General features: G+C 42.9%; 1 protein-coding gene across 1 annotated transcript in view; it reads right to left on the bottom strand.

Moving 5' to 3' along the window:
* Positions 1–7,194: 7,194 nt before the first annotated feature.
* IDH1 (isocitrate dehydrogenase (NADP(+)) 1) overlaps positions 7,195–24,256 on the bottom strand; it is a 37,601-nt gene continuing 20,539 nt past the window's right edge. Inside the window, exons 4-9 of the mRNA XM_073646328.1 lie at positions 21,842–21,947; positions 19,777–19,954; positions 17,535–17,686; positions 15,411–15,551; positions 9,412–9,574; positions 7,195–9,323 (exon numbers count right to left, since the gene is read on the bottom strand). Of these exons, the coding sequence (XP_073502429.1) occupies positions 9,230–9,323; positions 9,412–9,574; positions 15,411–15,551; positions 17,535–17,686; positions 19,777–19,954; positions 21,842–21,947 (834 nt within the window). The 3' untranslated portion in view covers positions 7,195–9,229. The remainder of the gene's footprint in view (positions 9,324–9,411; positions 9,575–15,410; positions 15,552–17,534; positions 17,687–19,776; positions 19,955–21,841; positions 21,948–24,256) is intronic.

The following is a 24,256-nucleotide window of genomic DNA, read 5'->3' as shown; positions in this document are numbered from 1 at the left end:
AAAAATGCTCGGGTCTCCCATAGACTAACATTGGGCTCGTTGCTCAGGTCGAGCACCCGAGTATCACGGTGAGCTCGGCCCAAGCTTCGAGCATCCGAGCATTTTAGTGCTCGCTCAACACTAGTCACAACCCCATGTGGGGGGTTCCTGGGCAGATGCGTTTCAGACCATAGGGTTCTTAGTAATTGTCATTCCTTCTAAAAGTATATTCTAGGTTTCACAGGAGTCAGGAAATATTTCTTCCTTCTTTTTGTGACAAGCCAAAAACCCAAGGTGAAATAGCATTTCACTCCCTAGATGTTAGAAGTTGTATGCTGATACCTTAAAGTAACAAATCACTGGAGAAAGTCCTCAGCCATGTTTATTATTTTCCAGGGGCCAAATAAGGGTAAAGGGGCTACTCGGTCCACGATCACTAGATGGGTTAGGATGGCCAAATTCTTAGCCTATTCTGTCTCCAACCGTAATCCCCTTTAGGGCAGTGTTCCCCAAATCTGGTCCTCAAGGCCCACCAACAGATCATGTTTTCAGGATTTCCTTAGTATTACAAAGGTGACAGAATTATTGCCTGTGCAGGTGATGTAATTATCACCTGTGTAATACTAAGGAAATTCTGAAAATATGAACTGTTGGTGGGCCTTGAGGACTGGAGTTTGAAAACCCTGCCTTAGGGAATTAGAGCAGACTCTTCAAGGGCCATAGCAACCTCTTGTGCAGAAAGAGCTAAAGCTTCCGTTGATCAAATAAATCTGCATGGCAGCAGTCTGGTCATCCCCTTCCACATTCTTTAATCTCTTTCTGACATGGGGCGTATTAATACATATCTCTACCATGGGCCTATTGGACCAGATATGTATTAATACGCCCTGGCGATTGTGCCCGCACAGAGGCTGTGCGGGCATGATCGCCGCCGGGTATCAGCTGATAGCACCAGGTGTCAGCTGTGACAATGTGCTAGGAGTGGTCCCGCACCGCTCCCAGCACATTAACCCCCAAAATTCTGTGATCGAAGTCGACCGCAGCATTCTGGGAGCAAGGGAAGGTAAGTGCCGTTAATTACCTCCTCTCCTGAGTTCCGCGCTGTCTCTGCCGGGTCCCGGTAGTTGTCATGGTGACCCGATGTAGTCATGACAACATCCGGGTCACCAGACAGCAGGAAGTTACTTTGATTATGCGCAGTGCGCGATCAAAGTAACTTCTCTCTGTGCAGCGCCGACAGTCTGTATAGCACAGGGATGCTGCTGCATACCTATGCTATACAGCCGGTCAGACTGCAAAAAGTGAAATTCCCGTAGTGGGACAAACTGTAAAAGATAAAAAAAAAAAAGTGAAAAAAAAATTGTAAAAATATTTAAAAAAAATGTAAAAAAAATCCCAAAAAAATAAAAATATTTTGTACCCTTGAATAAATATTATTCTGAAAAAAAAACAAAAAAAAAACAATAAAAGTACACATATTTGGTATTGCCGCGTCCATAACGACCTGACCTATAAAACGGTCCCGCTAGTTAACTTTAGTGAACCCATTAAAAAAAAAAAAAACAAAGCAAAAAATGATGCTTTATCATCATACCGCCAAACAAAAAATGGAATAAAACGCGATCAAAAAGACAAATGTAAATAAAAATGGTACCGCTGAAAACGTCATCTTGTCCCGCAAAAAACAAGCCGCCATATAGCTCCATCAGCCAAAAAATAAACTCTCAGAATAAAGCAATGCAAAAAAAATATTTTTTATATAAAATAGTTTTTATTGTGCAAAAGCGGCAAAACATAAAAAAAGATATAAATGTAATACCGCTGTAAACATACTGACCCGAAGAATAAAGCTGTCTTATCAATTTTAACACACGGAACGGCATAAAAACAAACCCAAAGAAACAATTCCTGAATTGTTGTTTTTTGGTTATTCTGCCTCCCAAAAATCGGAATAGAAAGTGATCAAAAAATGTCACGTGCCCGAAAATGGTACCAAGAAAAACGTCAACTTGTCCCGCAAAAAACAAGTCATCACATGACTCTGTTGGCCAAAATATGCAATTATAGCTCTCAAAATATGGCGATGCAAAAACTAGTCTTTGCAAAAAAAGCATCTTTTAGTGTGTGACAGCTGTCAATCATAAAAACCCGATATGAATCTGGCATCGTTTTAATCGCACCGACCCGAAGAATAAAGTCATCTAATCACCTATACCGCTCGAGAAACGGTGTAAAAAATTAACTCTAGGGTTAGGGTTGTGTTAGGGTTACGGTTAGGGCTGTGCTAGTGTTACGGTTAGGGCTGTGCTAGTGTTAGGGTTGTGCTAGGGTTAAGGTTGTACTAAGGTTAGGGTTGTGCTAGGGTTAGCGTTGTGCTAGGGTTAGGATTTTTTCAAAAGTAAAGAAAAAAAAATGATGACGATATGGCGACTAGTGTTGAGCGCAAGTTTTTGCTACTTGAGCTTGCATCGGGTGCTCGGGTATGCACCGAGAATCGCGGGTGCTCGAGTGAGATGCTCGATTCTCTGCTCCATATGCTTTGCGACCAAAAAAAACTTGCTGGGATTGCCTGCAATACACGAGTGATCCCCGCATGTTTTTTTTGGTTGTCTAACGGGGACTCATTTCCAAAATGGTGTCACTTGTGGAGGATTTCCACTATTTAAGCGCATCAGGGGCTCTCCAAAGGCGACATGGCGTCCGCTAATTATTCAAGCAAATTTTACATTCAAAAAGTCAAATGGCGCTCCTTCCATTCCGAGCCAATGAGAAGGTGTGTCCAAACTTTTGGTCTGTACTGTATACAGTAGGTATGTATGTTGTAATAAGGTGGTTACCTCTTATACTCTGTAAACACACTAGGGCAAATAGAGATACAGCCCCTTTTATTTCGGTAGGTTTCCTGTTCCTGGGGGTGGATACTCTCTCTGAGTATGGTGCTGTCATGGTTCTGGAAAATCAAATTACCAGTGAGCAAATATCTTTCCTCTTCCGGTCTGCTCTGTCGACGGGGTGTAACTGCAGCCATCATGATGATTGGCAGCATGCTCTTTGCAGTTAGGTAGCTGAGAACCAGCTGTCAATGACATTGGCAGAGACGCCCAGTTCATCAGAGCAGAAGAGACGACACTGCTCTGTCGACGGGACGTCAGCAGAAGCAGCAGAATTGCCAGCAGGAGCTGTCATGACCACTCTTCAGTCAACGAAACTCATCGCTGGACACAACACGCAGGTAGGTAGCAACTACCTGCTTGTTAGTTCTTATCCCAATACGCAAAAATAATAAAGTACCGGACAACCCCACTACAGATGAGTGTCTGCCAAAGTGATCAATTTTGGCTGACCAATAAAAATTCAGTTATAAAAAAAAATGAATTTTCAAAATATAATTATGAATAGAAACATAAGACTCAAAGTAGTAGCATTCGGTACATACAGTGGTGTGAAAAAGTGTTTGCCCCTTTCCTGATTTCTTATACTTCTGCGTGTTTGTCGCACTTAAATGTTTCAGATCACAAAACAAATTTAAATATTAGACAAAGACAACACAAGTAAACACAGAATGCAGTTTTTAAATGAAGATCATTATTATTAAGGGAAAAAGAAATCAAAACCTACAGGACATGGTGTGAAAAAGTGTTTGTCCCCCCTCCCCTCTTAAAACATAAATTAACTGTGGTTTATCACATCTTTGGGGAACAGAGTTCAATTTCCCTAGCCACACACAGGCGTGATTACTGCCACTCCTGTTCTCATTACTGCCACTTAAATAGGACCTGCCTAACAAAGTGAAATAGACCAAAAGATCCTGAAAAGCTAAACATCATGCTGCGATCCAAAAGAAATTCAGCAACAAATGAGAAACAAAGTAATTGAGATCTATCAGTCTGGAAAAGGTTAGAAAGTCATTTCTAAAGCTTTGGGACTGCAGCAAACAACAGTGAGAGCCATTGTCCACAAATGGCGAAAACATGGAACAGTGGTGAACCTTCCCAGGAGTGTCCGGATGACCAAAATTACCCCAAGAGCGCAGCGACGACTCATCCAAGAGGTCACAAAATACCCCACAACAATATCCAAAGAACTGCAGGTCTCACTTGCCCCAGTTAAGGTCAGTGTTCATGATTCCACCATAAGAAAGAGACTGGGCAGTGTACTTCCAGAACCTGCGGTGATGTCACTGATCACATGATGGTTACACGACCATCAGGTGATCTGTAACGTCACCGATCAGCTGACGGTCACGTGATCATCAGGTGATCGGTGCCGCAGCAATCAGCTGATAGTCACGTGACCATCAGCTGATTGCTAAAGCCAGTAATCAGCTGTTCGGTCTCATGACCGATCAGTTGATGCTGAGCGTGGGAAGATTCACAAGAATTTTCCCACGCTCTCTAGCTCATCGGGGCCCATCAGCTGATCCCCAGTGACCTCTCCTGCAGCACTGTATACTGATAGAGGTGATTTTACACCCCTGTCAGTATACAGTGCTGTAGTCTACAGCTGTGACATCAGTGATTGCTGATGTCACAGCTGTAGAAATAATCCGGATCGTCGTGCGACCTTGGCGTTACGTGGATTACGTCGTTGACGGCGGACAGGTGAGGAATATGGTTGTTTATTTTATGTTTTTTTCAGGAGATCGAGGGCTTTGCGGAGGCGGTTAATAAAAAAAATTGTAGAACTGTTTTATTTAATTAAAATACTTTATTCTGGCCATGTCTTTTATTGAAAATGCGCCGACCATTTTACTACGCGGTTAGTAAGGGGGGTGTCTTATAGATGCCCTCCATTACTAACCTGGGCTTCACATCAGCCGCCAATACAAGGCTGACGTGAACCCCAACCCCATTACCCCCTGCCACCGCCACAGGGCAGCGTGGAAGAGTGAGGCTAAGCGCCAGATTTGGCATATCTTATGGATGTGCCATGCCTGGGACTGCTGAGGGGTGATATTAATGGCCGCTGAGGGGGCTAGTATTCATGGCCCCTTCCCTGGCTATTAATATCAGCCCGCAGCTGTCTAGTTTAGCCTTTGCAGGCTAGATTTTATAGCGGGACCCCAAGTCAAATTTTTTTCTGGGGTCCCATGGCAATCTAGCCAGTAAAGGCTAAACAAACATCTGTGGGCTGATATTAATAGCCAGGGAACATTGTTGGCTAATGGTCCCTTCTGCGGCTACCAATGTCATCCCTCAGCAGTCAGCTTTCCCTCTGCTGGTTATAAAAATTACGCGGGAGCCCACACCATTTTTTTTTTATTTTAGGTTTTGTGCTTAGAATTGAGACGTAGCAGCGCTTTAGACGCAAATTTTTGCTCCGTCCAAAATGTTGCATTCTATTGAACGCAGGTAAATCCACGTGTTCACTGAACCATGCGGATTTACCGCATTCTATACAGTCTAGTGGCCAAATTTCTGTTGTGGAGACTAGCGACTCCATAAGAGAAATTGATATGCTGCGGTCCTGAAAGATGCGCCGCATGTCAGTGTCCACAGCTGATTGGCAGCCTCTGATGCACGCATAGTGGACGTAGGATTTCGAGAGATCCCATCCACTATGCTGTAACATCTGGACGATGCGGGTTTGACACTGTATATACAAGCAGCATCAAACCTGCAGCGGCTCTTAACCGTGGCCACGTACCCAAACTCACCCGCAGCGTACCTGTAGCGGACAGACTAGTCTCCGCTGCAGATTTTAATCGATTGAAGTGTCATTATATACGGTGGATTCACATGTAACGACAACAAAAGTGCAGCATTAGAACACCACGTTTTGGATGCAACATAAATAAGTTGTGTCCAAAGCACTGCTGAGTGTTGATCTGGGGACATAGCAGCTAATGAACCAGCTGTGAGATGTTAATTATGACCAGGGAAATGTTTGCCTAATGGCACCTTCCCAGGCTAAGAAAAAACATCTCACAGCAGTTGCATAAATTACGTGAATAGAAATGCTAATGAAGATTGGGTGAATTGGACTAGCTGACACCCAGCTCTTTTGTTTGGTGATGTCAAGGTGTCAATCAGATCTTTTCATGACCAAACAAAGTAAAGAAACATACACAGTGTAAACACTTTATTTGAAATACAGTAGACCCATTCTTTAATAATTTAAATGAACCAATGTACTCACCCCAGCTCTTATGGTAATCCAATGGCTTAAGCAATGTCCCACTAACTTTATTTAGCTCCAAAAATCATTCATTGATGCTCAAAAACGCTTCAAAAAACGCATGCGTTTTTTCTGACAGGAAGAGACAAAAACGCTCAGGAAATTTCAGCTTCAAATCTGCATTGTGGGCACATACCCTTTTTGCGTTTAGGAGGTAATCACTTTTTCACACAGGGCTTTGTAGGTTTGGATTTCTGTTTAGGGGGTGATTACTTTTTCACACAGGGCTTTGTAGGTTTGGATTTCTTTTTCCCTTAATAATAAAGACCTTAATTTAAAAACTGCATTTTGTGTTTACTTGTGTTTTCTTTGTCTAATATTTAAATTTGCTTTATGATCTGAAACATTTAAGTGTGACAAACATGCAAAAGAATAAGAAATCAGGAAGGGGGGGGAAGCACTTTTTCACACCACTGTATCTGTTTAACATAGAAAACTACAATCAACAATAAGTGGACTGAACACTGAAAGGTTCACACCTAATTATAAAATTTCTAGACCTCGGGTCCAGGCAAAAAAGTGAGAATTCTGAAAATAGGCAAGTTCGATTTTTTGGGGGTGTCCGGTCTAACTCTGCAGTCACAGACTTGTGAATCGTCACATCACACGCACTGCGAGGATCCCCCGAGAGTGGGTGGTCATGTAACTGCAAGTATGCGATTTGCTTACCCACGGCCATATTAATAATAATAATTCTGTGGAATGTAAATAAAAATGGTATCATTAAAAACATCATCTAGTCCCGCAAAAAAACAAGCCGCTACAAAGTTCCATCAATGGAAAAATAAAAAAAGCTACAGCTCTCAAAATGGAGCGATGCAAAAACAATTCTTTTTTCTATGAAAGTTTTTATTGTGTAAAAGATCCAAAAAATCGTCTTCAGCATTTTTTTCAGATGAGCAACTAATCCAACAATAACATGAAATCTAAATGACTGTGACCCATGCTTTTCTCAAACATTATGCCCTGCTTTTCTTCTGTGTAAAGACACTATTGTGCCCTCTCTGCCAACCCCGTATAGACTTCAACAAGGCAACATTGTGCTAGGAATCTACTTTATTAAAAATATTCCAGATGATTTTCCGAAAAAAATGACATGTGTAATGAATTGTAATAAACAGCTTGAACTATTTGCTTAACAGTGAAGACAATCAAAGGCCGGCCATACCAATAAGTCAAGTACTGGCCAGGGCACAGCCAATCAGACGGCAGGATTGCTCGTAAGAATCCAGCCATTAACGGGCAGATTAGAGCGTGAATTTAAAAAAGAGAATAAGAGGGCTTGTGCAAACTGGCAAATGACTGGCCACATTCTGCCAATCATCCCATGCCATTCACTTCTCTTTTCAGGCACCAATGAATGAAGCATTTCCAACTTGACAGATCACACTGTTGGCATAGACTAGTATGTCGTTGGCCATTGTAAGTGATCATTCATGTGGCATTGTGAGAGCCATTTCTCTTTGTATGGGCAGATAAAGGTTACACTTATGTGCGTCATATTGAGGAGTACCACTTTGTGTATTGCTGGTTCATAGCCCTTACTATTATCATGAATTTCCAAAGTTGGCCAATAATTATGAAACAACTGACATGATACTGGAGGACAAACCATCCATTTATTAAGGCCTCATTCAGACGTCCGTCAATCATGTACGTGTTTTAAACGGATAGAACATGTACCCATTATAGCCTATGTGGCTGTTCACATGCCAGTTTTTTGGCTGATCGAGAGGAGAGGGCCACAATTTTGATCCGAGTCAGAACAAAATGACCCATACAAGTCTTCAAGTCTAAATCTCTGTCCGCACACAAGGACATCTGCGTGCAGTTGCTTTTTAACATGGTAGTGGATAGGAGAAGCTTTGTAATATGTTTCTTCTTATGAGAAAATACTGCCCAAACACTGACGGATCTGGATATTTCTATTTTCCGTACCGGAAAAATCACAGACATCTGACTGGGGCCAAAAACCCATCAGATGCAGCATTATATCACAGTATTTGGGCTGTAGACAACACGTGTAGTGTAGATTATATAGTTCTGTAGTTTGGATCTACTGCCTCACACATTCACAGAGATGTAAGACGTCAGATACAAATAGTGTCCGTGATTCTGGCTGGATTACATGATATTCAGGGCTTATTATCCATACATCAATCCCTAATATGAGAACTTCTTTAGCTGAAGAGTACAGTTGTATATTTATTTCTAATAGTGTAGTACTTCCCCCAGTCTATTATATCACAGCAGGTTTACACTGACCGTCTCAGCATGACCGAGTTGTGGGGGCAGAAATAACTAATAGGATAGCCACCCATGTAGTGTTTCCGCATGTGTTACATCCAGATTTCACTAAGAATTTTACCTAATGCAATGGAAAAGGTGAAACCTGCAACTAATTCCACGTAAAAGCGTTGAGATGCCGCGGGTTCTGAAATCCACAACGCGGGTCAATGAAGCACAGAAGATGGACACGACATACAGATGTATACATACAGTACATTCCCTTAGCTGGTCCTGTTACGCTGTGGATTGTCTGCACTGAAAATCATCAAACGCATCTACCCTTTCACACTTGTTGGGTAAAAACCTCTACAGATCCATATGCAAACGAATATGGATTGAAAAATAATTGCAAATGCAAAAGGAAGGACATCGTGGTGGATCCACTTCTGCCCCAAAACTCTGTGGCCAGATGTTACATGAAAGTTTAAAGTGAAATGTTACTAATGGAAACCTTCAAATCCATTTCATTTTTTCCATCAAAAAAGTGCGCTGAGGCCTAATGCTGTGGAAGTCAGGCTTTTGCCATAGTTTGTGGACAATAGACAATATTTTTTTGCTATTTTAACATTTGTGTACAATAATTACAACACTTATGTCACATAGATCCCAAGACATCACAATGAAAAAACAGAAATACAGACAAGCCGTAAAAACACAACCTAAAATGAGTGTAGACTGACAAGAAGCGATGCTTTGCACTGGATGCAAGGAAAAAGGTCCTGCTGAATGCTGTAAAGCACCAGTGAAGGGGGAACCCTGAGATCTGCCTTCTGACATGTTGGAACTACAACTTGGGTTGGGCGGAAAGTTTCAGCTGTAGGTTCTCAGCCAGTTTGTCCAGGAATTCAAAGGTATTCAAATAATCCGATCGCTGCACACTGAAATGAAAACAGGATCGGTTAGCGTCCTAATAAAGCGATCCACCTCTGAGTAAAGGCTCATCACCTTGAGGGACAGGACACTTACTTGGGTAGACCTTTAATACAAGCAGCGAGATCTTTGGTCATGAAGCCAGCTTCTATTGTCTCAACGCAGACTTCCTCTAAGGCCACAGCAAAGTTTCTCAGCTCAGAGTTATTATCCAGCTTAGCTCGATGTTCTAGACCTCGGGTCCAGGCAAAAATGGAAGCTAGAAAAGACAAAAATATTATTATAGCCAGAATACTGTGTACTGTGCTAAGCAATGAAGAGGACTCCAGCGGTCTGTCACACAGCCACCAAACTCTATAATATGTATTATATGAAGGCCAGGATAACATTCAAAGAAGACTGCAAGAAAAGAACATTGAGCCTGGAGCCCACTTCTCAAAATCCATGCAGAAGTCCAAGGAGGAATGATGGGTGGCACATTCTGCTGGCAAAAAGGATCCAAAAGGCAACCCTGGTTACTCCGCACATTACTGAACCCTTTTCTTCCTGTCCGCTCACAACTAATATGAGTGTAGCCTATTTCTGCCTCCCTGTAATGGTTCTTTACAGCTGAATTTTATGGAGCGTCCACAGACTTCATTCAGCACTGGCTCCCTGCTCCGGCTACTAGAGGCGGCTCGCTGATCGCTCCACTGCAGACGTACTCCGCTACCTTTACTAAAGGGCCACTGAAAAATCATGCTTTCCAAACTTTACAGAGCTATTTCTATCCAGTTTAGTTATTGTTTGTGAAAGATAAAATATTCTAGTTTTCCCAGATATAAAAGGCCTTTAGGGTTATTGTAATCTTCACAAATGGGTATTGTCAGATAATAATGGAAATATAAGCAATTTTGCAATTCACTGCTTGTTAAAATTTTCAGCCGTTCTTGAAACAGTAACCCTTTTCTTTTATTTATCGCTAGTTGGCTTGGAGACAGACCGCTGCTGCCCGTCAGAAGAACATACACAGTGCTTACAAGTCCTTTTATATTAAGCAAGTTGTAAGTACTGATTAGAAGCGGGCCAGAATCGCTGCAGCGTGCCGTTACCGCCTAATCCTGGCCAGCTTCAGCGCACTGATTACAAGAGAGACAGCAGCGGTGGTCGGTCTCCCAGGTAACAAGCTATAAACAAAAGAAATAGTTGTAATATCTCAAGATCTGTGGCAAATTTTAATAATCAGTAAATTGCAAAAGAGCTTGTATTTACAAGCACAATATGATAATGTCTATGAAGATGGGAAAAACCCTGTACAACAGGGTATACTGGGCTCCATTGTGCCCCCTAATCTTTATGATCTCTAATGTTTATCTACAAAATGTGTTTTTGGAGACCCTCCTGGGTGATGAATTGTAGACAGCCTTACTAGTCAGAGATGGATTTCTGTGGCTGGTAAAGCCTGGACAAGACCTTCTGTCAGCATTGACTTGGTAAAATGTAAAGTCTCCTGGATAATGGTTACTAAAAAAATGGCCATCCATCCTCCTGGATCGTAATAAAATGTTCTACATAACGTGGCTAACTTCTCAGTTTCCTCTGACCATGAGATGCCGGGGGCAGGTGTCTCAGTATAGGCACTATTTTCCCTTTTTGCTACTTTAGGGGTCACAGCCTGGCATTCTTTTTGAAATGTATCTGTCACCATATTTTGGCAATCTAATCTGAGAACTGCATAATGGAGGGACAGAAACCCTGATTCCAGCGATCTGTCACTCAGCTGCTTGCTGTAGTTTTGATATAATCACTTATCAGCAGGAGATTATCACTAGAAGACTAGTAAACTTGCTGCCAGGTGACCATACACGTCCCCACCAGCGATGGGCAGCTTTCTGCCTATGCACAGTGTATACGGAAAGCTGCCAATCAGTGGTGTGGACGGGTTATACAGGGCTCAGCATTTAGGAAACTGGTACATCTGCAGTAGAGAAAACGGTTTGTAATCAAAACTGCAGCAAACAGTAAAGTAAGTGACACATGACTGGAATAAGGGTCTCTGCCCCTAGGTCATGCTGCTCTCAGACAAGGTAACAAAAGCCTGGTGACAGATTCCCTTTAACCTTATTGTTAGCCATTCCTCTATTGTCTCCCTTATTTTCCCTTCCCTTACTTTGTTCAGCATGCTATCTTTTTGTGTTTTCTCCCTTATCGTTTTAGTGAGTTTGGTAAATTTCTTATGCTATGATTTACTTTGGGAGATGGTAACTGATCTGCATTACCCAAGAACAGTCACTACACAGTATACGAGCTGTGGGGTTCTCCCTATACACAATGTGCTACTAGAGCTGTACATGGAAGCAGCTGAATAGTGGGGGTGCCAGGTGTAGGCCATTACAGATGTGATATTGATGGCACATCTTACCTTAGGTCATCAATATATTTAGTTGAGCAGATGTTTCATTGATAGGATGCTCAGTTTGAATTTTTTAAACTATGTAACTATGTAAGGCTGAGTTCACACGATGCGTATTTAATGCGTTTCCGCGGCGTTTTTGCAGTTGCGTAAACGCCGCGGAAACGCATTAAAAACGCATGGTAGAAGGGCAGCAATGTTCCCCAATTGAAATCCGCATGTGCTGTGCCCATGATGCGGATTTTTCCGCAGCGTAAACGCTGCGCTCAAAAATCCGCAGCATGTCATTTAATTCGCCGCCATTGACTTGCATTAGAACGCGCCAATTCCGCAAGACTGCATCTGTACTTGCGTAATTGGCGCGTTCTAATGTGCGGATGGTACCCGGGTGTGGAGGAGAGGAGAGTCTCATCCACACCCAGGTACCATTAAAAAAGCTGTAAAACAAGAATAAAATAAAATATATATATATATACTTACCATCTGTCGGCCCGCGCACCGCTCCTGCTTGGTTCCCGGCACTTGCAGTGAGTTGAAGGACCTGCGCTGACGTCAGCGTCATGTGATGGGTCACATGACACTGACGTCGGCAGGTCTTTCAATTCAAAGTTGCCGGCAGCACGGAGTGAGCAGGACAGCGCGGGCCATCAGAGGGTAAAGTATACATGTATTTTTTATTTTTACCACTCTCTCGGGTCACACTATATAAATCCATGCTGTTTGCATGGATTTATATAGTGTGACCTAGTTGTCAAGCACTTTCCAAGTGATGCTAAAATCGCCTGGAAAGCGCTTGTCAATCCACATGCGGAAACGCATGTGGAAACGCATGTGAATCCGCATGTATTCCGCAGGAAAAACGCATGCACAATCTGCATGCGTTTTTTCTGCCAGGGAGATGCAGAAATGATGCAGAAATGTTCTGCTTCATTTCTGCATCATGTGCACATACCCTAAAAGTCTCTTTGTATTGAGCTCCCCCTAGTGGTAGCTGAAAGAAAGTGCTAGTGCTTGATGTAGGAAAGCAGTAGCTTATTGTGGACCTCCTTCACCATGAGCCCATCATCAGCAGTGGCATGGGCCGCCTCCAAGAGTACAACTGACTTTCAAACTCCTCAGCAGCCAAAATTGATAAAATTGTGAAAGCAGCTCTGGACTAAGGCCTCATTCAGATGTCTGTTTTTAACGAACATGTTCTGTGTTTTTCACATACCCATTATAGGCAAGGGTGTTGTACACATTTGTGTGTCCCCCCTACAAATCACAGACACATGTCTGATTTTGATCCTAGTCATCTCTACAAATCTATGAATCCGTGACAATCACAGATAGCACACGGATGGGCCCCATATAATGCTCCATATATAATGGGCCCCATATAATGCTCCATATATAATGGCCCCAAATATAATGGGCTCCATATATAAGGAGCTCCACATATAAAGGGTCCCATATATGCTCCATATATAATGGGCCCCATATATTGCTCCATACAAAAAAAAAAAAAAAAACAACAAACAAATACTCACCTCCTCCTGCTGGCAGCTGTTCCGGACTCCTCAGCGTCTTCCCGCTCTCTACACTGTGACTGCTCAGCAGAGGGCGTGTTGTAAAGACGTCATTGCGCCCTCTGCCCTGAGACGTCACAGTCAGGAGAAAAGGAAGAGACAGGACCTGCGGAGGAACAGGGAGAGGTAAGTATTGCAAGTGCCGGGCCCTGAGCAAGCGGGGGGGGAGGGGCCCACTCGCAGGCGCTGGCACTGACTCCCTTCGAGTCAAGGGCCCCCCATAGCACGCTGGTGTCCCTGACAGAGAGTGGGCCCCCCAATTGCGCAGGGCTCGGCAGTTGCTCAGGTGCAGACGCCAGGCCTGGTAGGTGGCACACCCTTGATGGACGGTATGACTTAGTATAGGGGGCTAATTTCTTTGGCGCCAACCACTGAGCTCCTGTAGATCCATAGTGAAAAAGGAAGTATTTGCACACCGTAAAGCACGTGGAGATGCTTAATTAGAATTTATTCAGAATCTCTCATATTCATAGATTACTCCACCTTCAGTATAGCAAAAACGTAACATTTCACCTTTATCAGCTTCCAGGAACCACGGGATGCGGAGGATGCCACATGTGGACGCAATGGATACGAGTTCGGTTCTCGTCAATTACGTGAGGAGTTACCCAGGTAAAGCTAGGGACCACGAGAAGGATGATTGGAAGCCTATCACGTCTGGCTAATTAAGAAGGGGGAGGAATGTGACGACACAGCATTTATTTTTAATTATGCCAGATGTATATTCAGTAGGCCCAGGGACATAAGCTATTGAACGTTGACTCTTGTTGTAGATTGAATTGATGTTTGTGAATTGTTGAATGGCTGCTGTTTATCTATTATATCAGCTTGTAGTTTATTGTGCTGCTAGCCTTGGGAGACAGGGACGCAGGGTAACAGAACAATTGATGTTCGCTAAAATGTTGATTACCCACTGTATCAGTCATGTAGCTTGTTGACCTGCAAACATTGACAGACAAACTATGCAGAGTGATTGAATACTCAAACAATGAGAGTTGACCTCATCCCACCCTCCCCCTGACCTGTGGATGATGGCCTGAAGGACAGATGTGGGTATAAAAAGGGACCTCTAGCCTTCTGCAGAGAGACTCTACAGAACAGCAGCCAGGGAACCATGGCTCCAACATACAGATTAGACACTCTACAGGGACCACGGCCCCAGCTGGAGGGATACAGATCTGCTCCACTAACCATCACTGAACCGATGGAGTCATTCGGAGAAGCCAGGTTGGGACCATCCGGTCACCTGGCCATGTACCTCAATGGACTGTCAGCTTCCTAAGCTTGTTGTTACCTCCTCTCTGTGTGTTTCCGCCAAAAGCGGGGTGCCACTGGTTGGTGTAGTTGGCCCTCAAAGCCCTAAAGTCACAGATGTTCTAATCCACGCAAGTCAGCGGAAGGGTGAGACTCTATAATTTGCACCATCTTGTCTATTTGCTGGGACTGTACTCTATGTTATTGTCTGTTAGTGGTTCAATAAAGTATTGCCACACTGTTTTACCCGAGTAGTATTCCGCCCACGGGAAAAGGAGTGCGGACATTCAGTGGGATGAGCCCTGGCCCCACGGTCTTTCTAAAGACAGCCGGGCCAGCAGACAAGAGCCCACACTGACCCCCGTGTCTCCACAACCCTTCATCAGTCGTGTCTGTTGTGACACTCTACACAATACTTGGTCCTGGTTTGCCTTTTAGCCCTGGGGAAGCCCACCCCAAATCCGGGACCTTTCTAATTTTGACAGCATTTACCCCTATACCTACATCTAATGGAGGGTACTTACCCGACACGTTAGGTTTGTCTATTCTGACAGTGGTGCAATCTATGGATATGAGATATTCTGAATAAATCCTAATTAAGCATCAGTGGAATTTGTGTGTTGTCCGTGGTGAACATTGAAATGGGTAACACAAGCCTTGCAATTTATTTGTTGCATGAGAAAATCACTGATGGTAAAAACTGACACTGACCAAACACTGAGGAAACATGGATCCAAATCAGAAAAAAAATCCTGAGGTGTGAATGAGGCCTGTAATAAAGGCTGTGGACTACAGATGGGTACGAGATGCGCAGCACAACATATTTAAATACCACATACTATCAGCATGCACTTTTACATTGGATTTTAGACTCTTCTTACCAATAGGATTGGTAGAGGTCTCCTGGCCCTTCTGATGCATCCGGTAGTGGCGGGTTACAGTGCCGTGTGCTGCTTCTGCTTCTACAGTCTTGCCGTCCGGACATATGAGAACGCTGGTCATCATCCCCAAAGATCCATAGCCTGCACCAACACAAGCACCTCTCAGTTCTTCACTCATGACCAATATGCATTTTTATAGAAAGTTATTCTATATTCTGAGCTATTTCTGAAGTCACAAGATCAGGATGGCTTCTTTACTTTTTCATCCACGATTCCCTTTCCCATCAACTACAACAATAATTTATAGGAACATCATAATGTTAATGTGGATCCCAGGCAGACGATTACTGGTTCTTTAAAGGGCATGCCTACTATATCTGTACTGTAACAGATGTGTCGCGAACATGATTTTGTGGCACTTACTAATATATAAGTATTACAGGTTCGCCTGAACTTATTTTGGTGCTGCTACCCTCACAGATTCCACAACACCCCCCTTGTTCTGAAAATGGCTGCTGGTGGAGAAGCATGTGACCAGATCTATCCAATCACCACCTGCAATTAAAAAAAGGATTGCACATGGGACTGTGGTTTTACAATAGGCAGAGGCTGATAATCAGGTTTGGTCACATGCTCCGCTATCAACAGCCACGGTGAGAACAGCAAAGCAGTGCCGTGAAGGAGGAGAACTTGTAACATTTATATATTAGTAACATCCAGAAAATCGTGTCTCCAATATAAAAGTACTATAGCTTCTTCTCTTGCACTTGTTTTGGTGCTGCCACCCTCACAGACTTTTGTCCATAGAATGGAAGTTGGTGGAGGGTCATGAGACCAGATCAGTCCATCAGTCTCCTCCAATAAAGAAGAAGCCATCCCATGTGTAGTGTTTCTCTCATGGAGGAGGTTGGTGGACTGGTCTGTTCACATGCTCCTCCACCAGTAGCCATTGTCTGCACAGAAGTACTGCTCAGTCTGTGAGCTATCAACTACAGGAGAAGAATCATATATTAGAAAATGCCACAAAATCATGTCCCCAACACATCTGTTAAAGTAAAAATAAAGTGGCCAACTCTTTAAGTGTAACTTCACCACTCAAAAATTTAGAATCCAATCATCCATCTTAAGGCGTTTGTTGGGGCCCAAGCCTGGCACAGCCCGAGCACAGCTGGGAGAAGTTTCACCAGCTTATTGCCCTCTTCATCATGATAGGAGACAGTCTTGTCCCCTTCTAATCAACCTATGCCGCAAGAACATACAAGCACAAAGAGCAGAAGAAACTAGAAAGGAGTAACAGCATACTGAAAGAGGAGCTTTAGTTTGTAATGCAGTTACAAAAACTGGACATACTGACTATACAGAAGGGGTTTCCAGCAACTTCTCTCTGTGAGGGAACACATTTCCCTGTCTATTTTATTGCATGATCGAGTGTTTCTGCCAGTTGCCAGCCCTGTAAGTCAGCGACATAGGAACTTAGCAGCTGCCAAAAGTTGTGCTCACAGGGCTGGTGACTGGCAGAAACACTCGCTCCTGTGATAAAACAAACAGACATGGAATTGTGTTACCTCACAAAAAAAGAAGCAGCTTTGAGCCCTTGCTGTGTGGTCAGTACATTCACTTATGCTTCCCCCCCCCCCCCCTGCCTAGGAGATGTGGCATGTTCAGACCATGTCCCGTGTATGGTCAGACACAGCCATTACAAAGCACATAGAGGGGCACATTTGAAGATTATCTCAGCACAGCTATTTTTCTTTCCTTTAAACACATCCAATTATGCAACTAATTATTATTCCAAGAGCTGTTGATTAAAATGTAATTTAATTTGTGGGACAAGAAAATTTTGTTCTTTCATTGCGAGAGCGGCCGCAGAGGGTTGTGGGATTCCGCTTTACATGCTGGGATCCCACAACCCCGAAGGAAGTTTGGGCCTAACTTTGCTAGAAAGTTGGACCCATTCTGGGGGCATTAGGATTCCTCGTTCGATTGGTACTGGATTATATTTAGCAAAATCACCAGGCTGGGGCAGCCCGCTATTTTAATAAATAAAGGGCAGCCCCCGATTGGTGACAGCAATCCTTTATAACAAACATTAGGGACAGCCAAAATTAGCGTTTTATCTCGTACCTTGAGCGACTGAATCTGACTGCACATCTCCATCGTAGTTCTTACAAGCCCAGATAAAGCCACCCTCAGATTTTAACGCTTGAGCCACCATATCATCTATAAGCCTGTGTTCATACCAGATCTTTTTCTCTTCAAACTGGGATTTGTATTCTCTGTAGGCAAAAGAATATACACATAGAATCATAGAATAGTAGAGTTGGAAGAGACCTCCTGGGTCATCTGGTCCAACCCCCTGCTCAAAGCATGAACATGAAATCCACCATATTATATATTATACATTAGCTGGGAAACAAGAGATGAGTGTACTGGCATCATGTACTATTACTGGTATCACACCTCACCTACACTTTGTATGGCCCATTAATGTAATGCACAAGTGTCAGCCATGTAAATGCCAATCACCACGGGATCGGGGATGCCAGATACACAGGTGAAGGATTACTCTTGCACTGTGTATGAAGCACCATGGTGGACCCTCCCAGCAGAATGCACAATCAGTTCACCCTAGCATGGGAATCCGTGATTATTACAGCATGCTTTTAGGTAAGAAGTCATAAGCTGCAGTACTTGCAATAAGCTTTAACCCCTTCCATCCGCAGCCCATTTTCAATTTTGCTCTTTTGTTTTTTCCTCCCCATCTTACAAGAACCATCACTTTTTGTTTTTCCTTTGGTATAGCTAAATAAAGGCTTGTTTTTTGCAGGATGAGTTGTAGTTTTGAATGATGACATTCATTGTATCGATGTTCTTTAAAATGGGAAAAAAATCCAAGTGTGGTGAAATTGTGAAAAAAAAATGCCATTCCACCGTTGTTTTTCGGGGTTTTGATTTTCCGAAAACATTGGTAAAAAATTGCTCTAAATCATAATTATCCCAGTCAGTATGATAATCTGTACAAGTTTTGTAATTTAATTGAAGGGAAAAAAACAAACAGAAATTTGTAGAAAAAAAATTTGATTGTGTCGCCATTTTCGGAGACCTGTAATATTTTTATTTTTATCATCAACTGAGCTGGGTGGGGGTTTGTTTTGTGTGTGATGGGCTGACAGATTTATTGATACTATTTTGGGCTATACATGGCGTTTTGATCAGTTTTTAGTGTATATTTGATAGGGAGGATTGGTGACCCAACAAAAACCCACATTTCTGGATTTTGATTGTTTTCTTGTTTACCAATTGGGTTAATTAATTTTACATTTTGACAGAATGGATTTTTATGAATGCGGCAATACCACATATATTTGATTTTAATGTGGGGAAAAAGGGGGGTGATTTTAACTTTTAGATTATTTTTTGTTTTTTACTTTATTAGTCCCCTTAGGGGACCTGAACCTGTGATTGTCTGATTGCATATACCAAGGTATTGCAGTATATAGTGAAAATTCCATTCTCCTTTAAAGCTCAGCCTGAGGACCCCTGGTTCATGGTAACACATAGGTGCCCTGCAATCAATCACAGGGTGCTGATGGGAGCCAGTATGCGCGAGCAGTGACATGCGTTCTATTTATACGCCCCTATCAGAGATTGACAGCAGCGTTTAGTTAACAGCCATGACTGAAGCTCACCTGTTAAAGACTGATGCTGACTATTTCATATAGCCGGTATCTGTCTCGTGTGGAGGAAGCTAAACTGCTGAGACCCCTCCAGATATGATCACCTGCAATCACTTATATGTAAATGATATTGCTTTAAAGGCTTAGAGGGGTTTTCCTCTTTCAGAAAGTGGACCCCAAATACTGGCTTTGTTATTTTACATGGCCGCATGTATTTGTGGTCCACGTTTCTGAAAACTCCTTTACCTGTGCTGTCTCGTTCATTAGTAAAGTCCTTGTCCTTACAGTCCCACCATGCCGCTCACCCCGCAGTGACAGACATAGCCCTGCGCACTGTGGCCTGTGCATCTGCAGCCAAGTCTCTGCTGAAAGCCATTGCTCACAACGGCAAAGTCTGCAGCGGCAGCATTCACATTCAATAGAGCCGTCCTGACCATGTGAACAGGGTTGTGGATTCCCTATACAATTGCATGTACAGATTGCCGTTCTGTGCGATCCTTACAGACAATATCTGGCGCGTCGCTGCATCCGGCACGCAGAAGGAGTAGTTTGCTCATCATTTACTTAGCAAATTAGCACTGCAGCATGCGAGCTGTCATTCATAGCTGGGAGGCCCAATCATAATAGAGAGTCAGCAATTATTCTATCACATGAAATTCTAGTGAAACATAGGGTGAAAAACAATATACTTCTCATAGATCTCCTGGAAAATGTCCTTGAAACGTCCATCATATCGCTTCAGGATTGTGTTTTTGGTGCTCATGTACAGAGGCCAACTTTTAACTAACGCCATCTGGAAGGAGCTGTGGGCAAAATCTCTAATGGATTGGTCAGTGTTATACATGCCAAGGGCAACACCTCCGCAGTCTGCAGAACAAGAAAAAGATGGAGGAGAAAAATGTCCTGAATATAACATGTGGATTCAGACCTACTGCCGTCACACAGTGGGGGCAGGAATTTTGTAGTGATGTGTTTAGAAAATGCACCTTTGGCAAAGTAAGTAATAAAACCCAGATGTCAAAGTGACTTCCACTTAAGCCATGTTCACACAGAGTTTCCGGAGGAATGTTTTGAAGCTGTTAAGTTCCAAAATACTCCTCAAAAACCCTTGGAAAACGCTATTAATCTATGTGGGAAATCCACGTTGCTGTTCATATGAACTCTCAGTTTCTTTTTCCTAAGGCTATGTGCACACGATGTCTTCTAAACTCAAGCAACCCCACCGAGCTTTTCAAGCAGAAGACACTTAAGGGAACGCTTTTTTGTGACTTTTTTGTTCATTTCCTGAGCATTTTTCCGCCGGCGGTTTCTTGGAGGGTTTTACCATAGTTGTTGTCATGTCTTTTTTTACTGATGCTTTCTGGATGTTTTTTTTCACTCCACTGAATTACGAACCTGAACTGATAGCGGGTTTCTTTTGTTTGTTTTTTTGTTTTTTAGGCAAAATTGATAACCGGATGTCTTTGGAGCATTTTGCTGTCTTCCGGGCATCTTTTGAGCTTTCCCACTGAGCAGAAAATGCCAGAAGAATGAACATATCACTTCTTTTACCCACTTGGTGCTTTTCGAAATTTGAAGTGTTGAAAAGATGTTGTAAAGCCTGAACATAAGCACAGCGAGTCGTTGTTACACAGACATGCAGAAATTCATTCTTTTGCGCCTTTCAGTTTCCGCCTGAAAAAGATGTCGTGTACACATATCCTACAGCAGTTTTTAAAAATGGCTGGCTGATGTATAAAAAAAATCATGTTACTATCTTGAATGGATCCTGAAGGAAATATCTCCAAACTGGACACTTAAATCAAAAGGCTGCAAAGAACACTTTAGGAAAACGATCTTCCAAAACCTCTTCAGGCAAAGAAAATGTCTCCAAACGATCCCATGAAAAGGAGAGTTTCCTGCAGTGGTTTCCGCTTGAAAAACCCTTATATTGAAAGCCTCAAAAAACTCTGTGAACATAGCCTTAGGTTATATTCACACATGACAGACATTTGTAGGACTGTCCCAGTCATCAGAAAGGGCCGTGCAGAATTCCTTGTGCTTGTCACTAGAAATGAGCAAATCTTTTGAAATTTTCACATTTGCCTAAGGAAATTTGAGACAAATTAAAGTACTCCAAAGCCTCTAACTGCCCTGAAAAAAACTTGTAGGACTCTAATCTTTTGACTTCACACAAACTTATCTTCTTCATTGAAGTACTATATGTACAGTTTCTTCAGTGTTTTATGGCTTCCTCTCCATATATCTAAGTTATGCCCTGAGAGGTCCTCTCGCAATCCTGACTCACCACAAAATGGTTGCTACATTCCCTGACTCTGCTTTTATACAGGCTGTCACAGTGCTTTCTGGTTGGTTGTGCTATAACATGTGACGTGACTATTGAAAGGTGATATGGGAAAGTCCGCTCGAAGACATGTGGTCCTTCTCTGGCTGATGCAATTTTTGCAATCTGTAAGACAGAGGCAGCCATTTTAGGCTATTCACAGAAAGTGAAACACAAATTGTTCAAGTTTGCTGGGTTCAGTGAGTTTCTAAAAATTTTAGACAAATTCAATTTTCAATCGAATGGATTTGCTCATCTCTACTTGCCTTTAAAGTTAATGAATTCAGATGAGATAATTCTATCTAGTGTGAATACGCATTTTTAGAGGCTTGTAGTGGTGTCCGCATGCTTCATAGCTTGCACAAAAATAAAAAACCCTTGCCTAGAATAGAAACTCTGAAAGTTTGGTCCCACATCAACTGAACACTAACCTTCAAAATTATGTACAACATATTTTATTGGTTCTCCGACATCTTTAGGAGTGAATGATATTTCCACCTTGCCGGGGCCAGGGACCACAAAGTCTGTGGCTCTGTACTGGAATTCAAACAGGTAATGTTAAAAGAAAATACAAGAAAATGTAACATGAAAAATTACATATTATTATTTGCATTTTAATCATTAGGAAAGCCAGTGCACTGTAACTATGGACTAGTGAATAAAATTCCCCTAAAATTAAAAAAATAATAATTTCTTTGTTATTTACTTCGAGCCAATCCAGCAAAATGATGGACACAATTTTTCCAGATTATGGCACCTGGCTGGAAAGGGGTTAAAAAAACAACAACAACAACAACAAAAAAAAACACACACACACACACACCACTCTTTAGTACTCCCTGTTCTGCCACCACCGGGACAAAGATTGGCTGTTACTTACATCTTCCTTCTGGCCAAGTCTTCCATTCACTAATTCACTAGGCCCCATGCTGTCACATGGGTTGTGGCCTATGGTAAAGAAGCACTCCTCCCATCAACGTTTTTATCCCCTTAATATATTGCAGTCATCATATTACATAGCACTGTGTACTTACAATTGCTCATTTTAACTTTCTACCCAGCTAATTCTTCTCTTTTCCACTAGCTCTATGAAGAAACAGGAAGTCTCTTGTCCCTGCATTTATCACTCCCCTCAACTCCCGACCCAGCAGTTCCGCTCGTTCGCTCTGTCATTGACTTTTGCAGTGAATGGTGAGTCATACAGGGAAAAACTGACCTTCTATTTGTACATAGCGCTTAGAGGGATTCAGCTAGTCAGTTTAAACCCCTTTCTGACATGGTCAGTAATAGTACATCCCTGTGCCCTGGTACTTATGGACCAGGTACGTACTATTACGCACAATGTGATCGCGCCCGCACAGAGGCTGTGCGGGGCGATCGCCGCTGGGTGTCAGCTGATCGTCACAGCTGACACCCAGTACTATGTGCCAGGAGCGGTTCCACACCGCTCGTGGCACACTAAACCCGAAATACTGCGATCGAAGTCCATCGCAGCATTCCGAGAGCATGGAGAGGAAAAACAGACCCTCTTACCTTGCATTGAGAACCCACGCTGTCAGTGCGGGGTCCCGATCGTTGCCATGGTGACTCGATGACGACATCCGGGTCACCATGCATCAGGAAGTTAGATAGATTGTGTGCACTGCGCATGATCTAATTTGTGGCTGCAGAGCTGACAGCCTGAATAGCACAGGCTATGCAAGCGATCAGCCTGCAAAAAGTGAAAGTCCCATAGTGGGACAAAGTGTAAAAGTGAAAAAAAAGTGGAAATTGAAAAAAAAAAAAAAAAAAGTATATATATACCAAAGCACCTTTTGCTTTGATGACCGCTTTGCACACTCTTGGCATTCTCTTGATGAGCTTCAAGAGGTAGTCACCGGAAATGGTCTTCCAACAATCTTGAAGGAGTTCCCAGAGATGCTTAGCACTTGTTGGCCCTTTTGCCATCACTCTGCGGTCCAGCTCACCCCAAACCATCTCAATTGGGTTCAGGTCTGGTGACTGTGGAGGCTAGGTCATCTGGCGTAGCACCCCATCACTCTCCTTCTTTTTCAAATAGCCCTTACACAGCCTGGAGGTGTGTTTGGGGTCATTGTCCTGTTGAAAAATAAATGATGGTCCAACTAAACGTAAACCGGATGGAATAGTATGCCGCTGCAAGATGCTGTGGTAGCCATGCTGGTTCAGTATGCCTTCAATTTTGAATAAATCCTCAACAGTGTCACCAGCAAAGCACCCCCACACCATCACACCTCCTCCTCCATGCTTCGCGGTGGGAACCAGGCATGTAGAGTCCATCCATTCACCTTTTCTGCATCGCACAAAGACACAGTGGTTGGAACCAAAGATCTCAAATTTGGACTCATCAGACCAAAGCACAGATTTACACTGGTCTAATGTCCATTCCCTGTGTTCTTCGGCCCAAACAAGTCTCTTCTGCTTGTTGCCTGTCCTTAGCAGTGGTTTCCTAGCAGCTATTTTACCATGAAGGCCTGCTGCACAAAGTCTCCTCTTAACATTTGTTGTAGAGAAGTGTCTGCTGCTAGAACTCTGTGTGGCATTGACCTGGTCTCTAATCTGAGCTACTGTTAACCTGCGATTTCTGAGGCTGGTGACTCGGATAAACTTATCCTCAGAAGCAGAGGTGACTCTTGGTCTTCCTTTCCTGGGGCGGTCCTCATGTGAGCCAGTTTCTTTGTAGCGCTTGATGGTTTTTGCAACTGCACTTGGGGACACTTTCAAACTTTGCCCAATTTTTCGGACTGACTGACCTTCATTTCTTAAAGTAATGATGGCCACTCGTTTTTCTTTACTTAGCTGCTTTTTCTTGCCATAATACAAATTCT

This window comes from Phyllobates terribilis, unplaced genomic scaffold, assembly GCF_046119375.1.
Source record: "Phyllobates terribilis strain yellow unplaced genomic scaffold, ASM4611937v1 Scaffold_9__5_contigs__length_417890890, whole genome shotgun sequence".
Classification (NCBI taxonomy): Eukaryota; Metazoa; Chordata; class Amphibia; order Anura; family Dendrobatidae; genus Phyllobates; species Phyllobates terribilis.
Note: the sequence above shows the minus strand (reverse complement) of the source record. Positions and strands in the feature narration are given on the sequence as shown.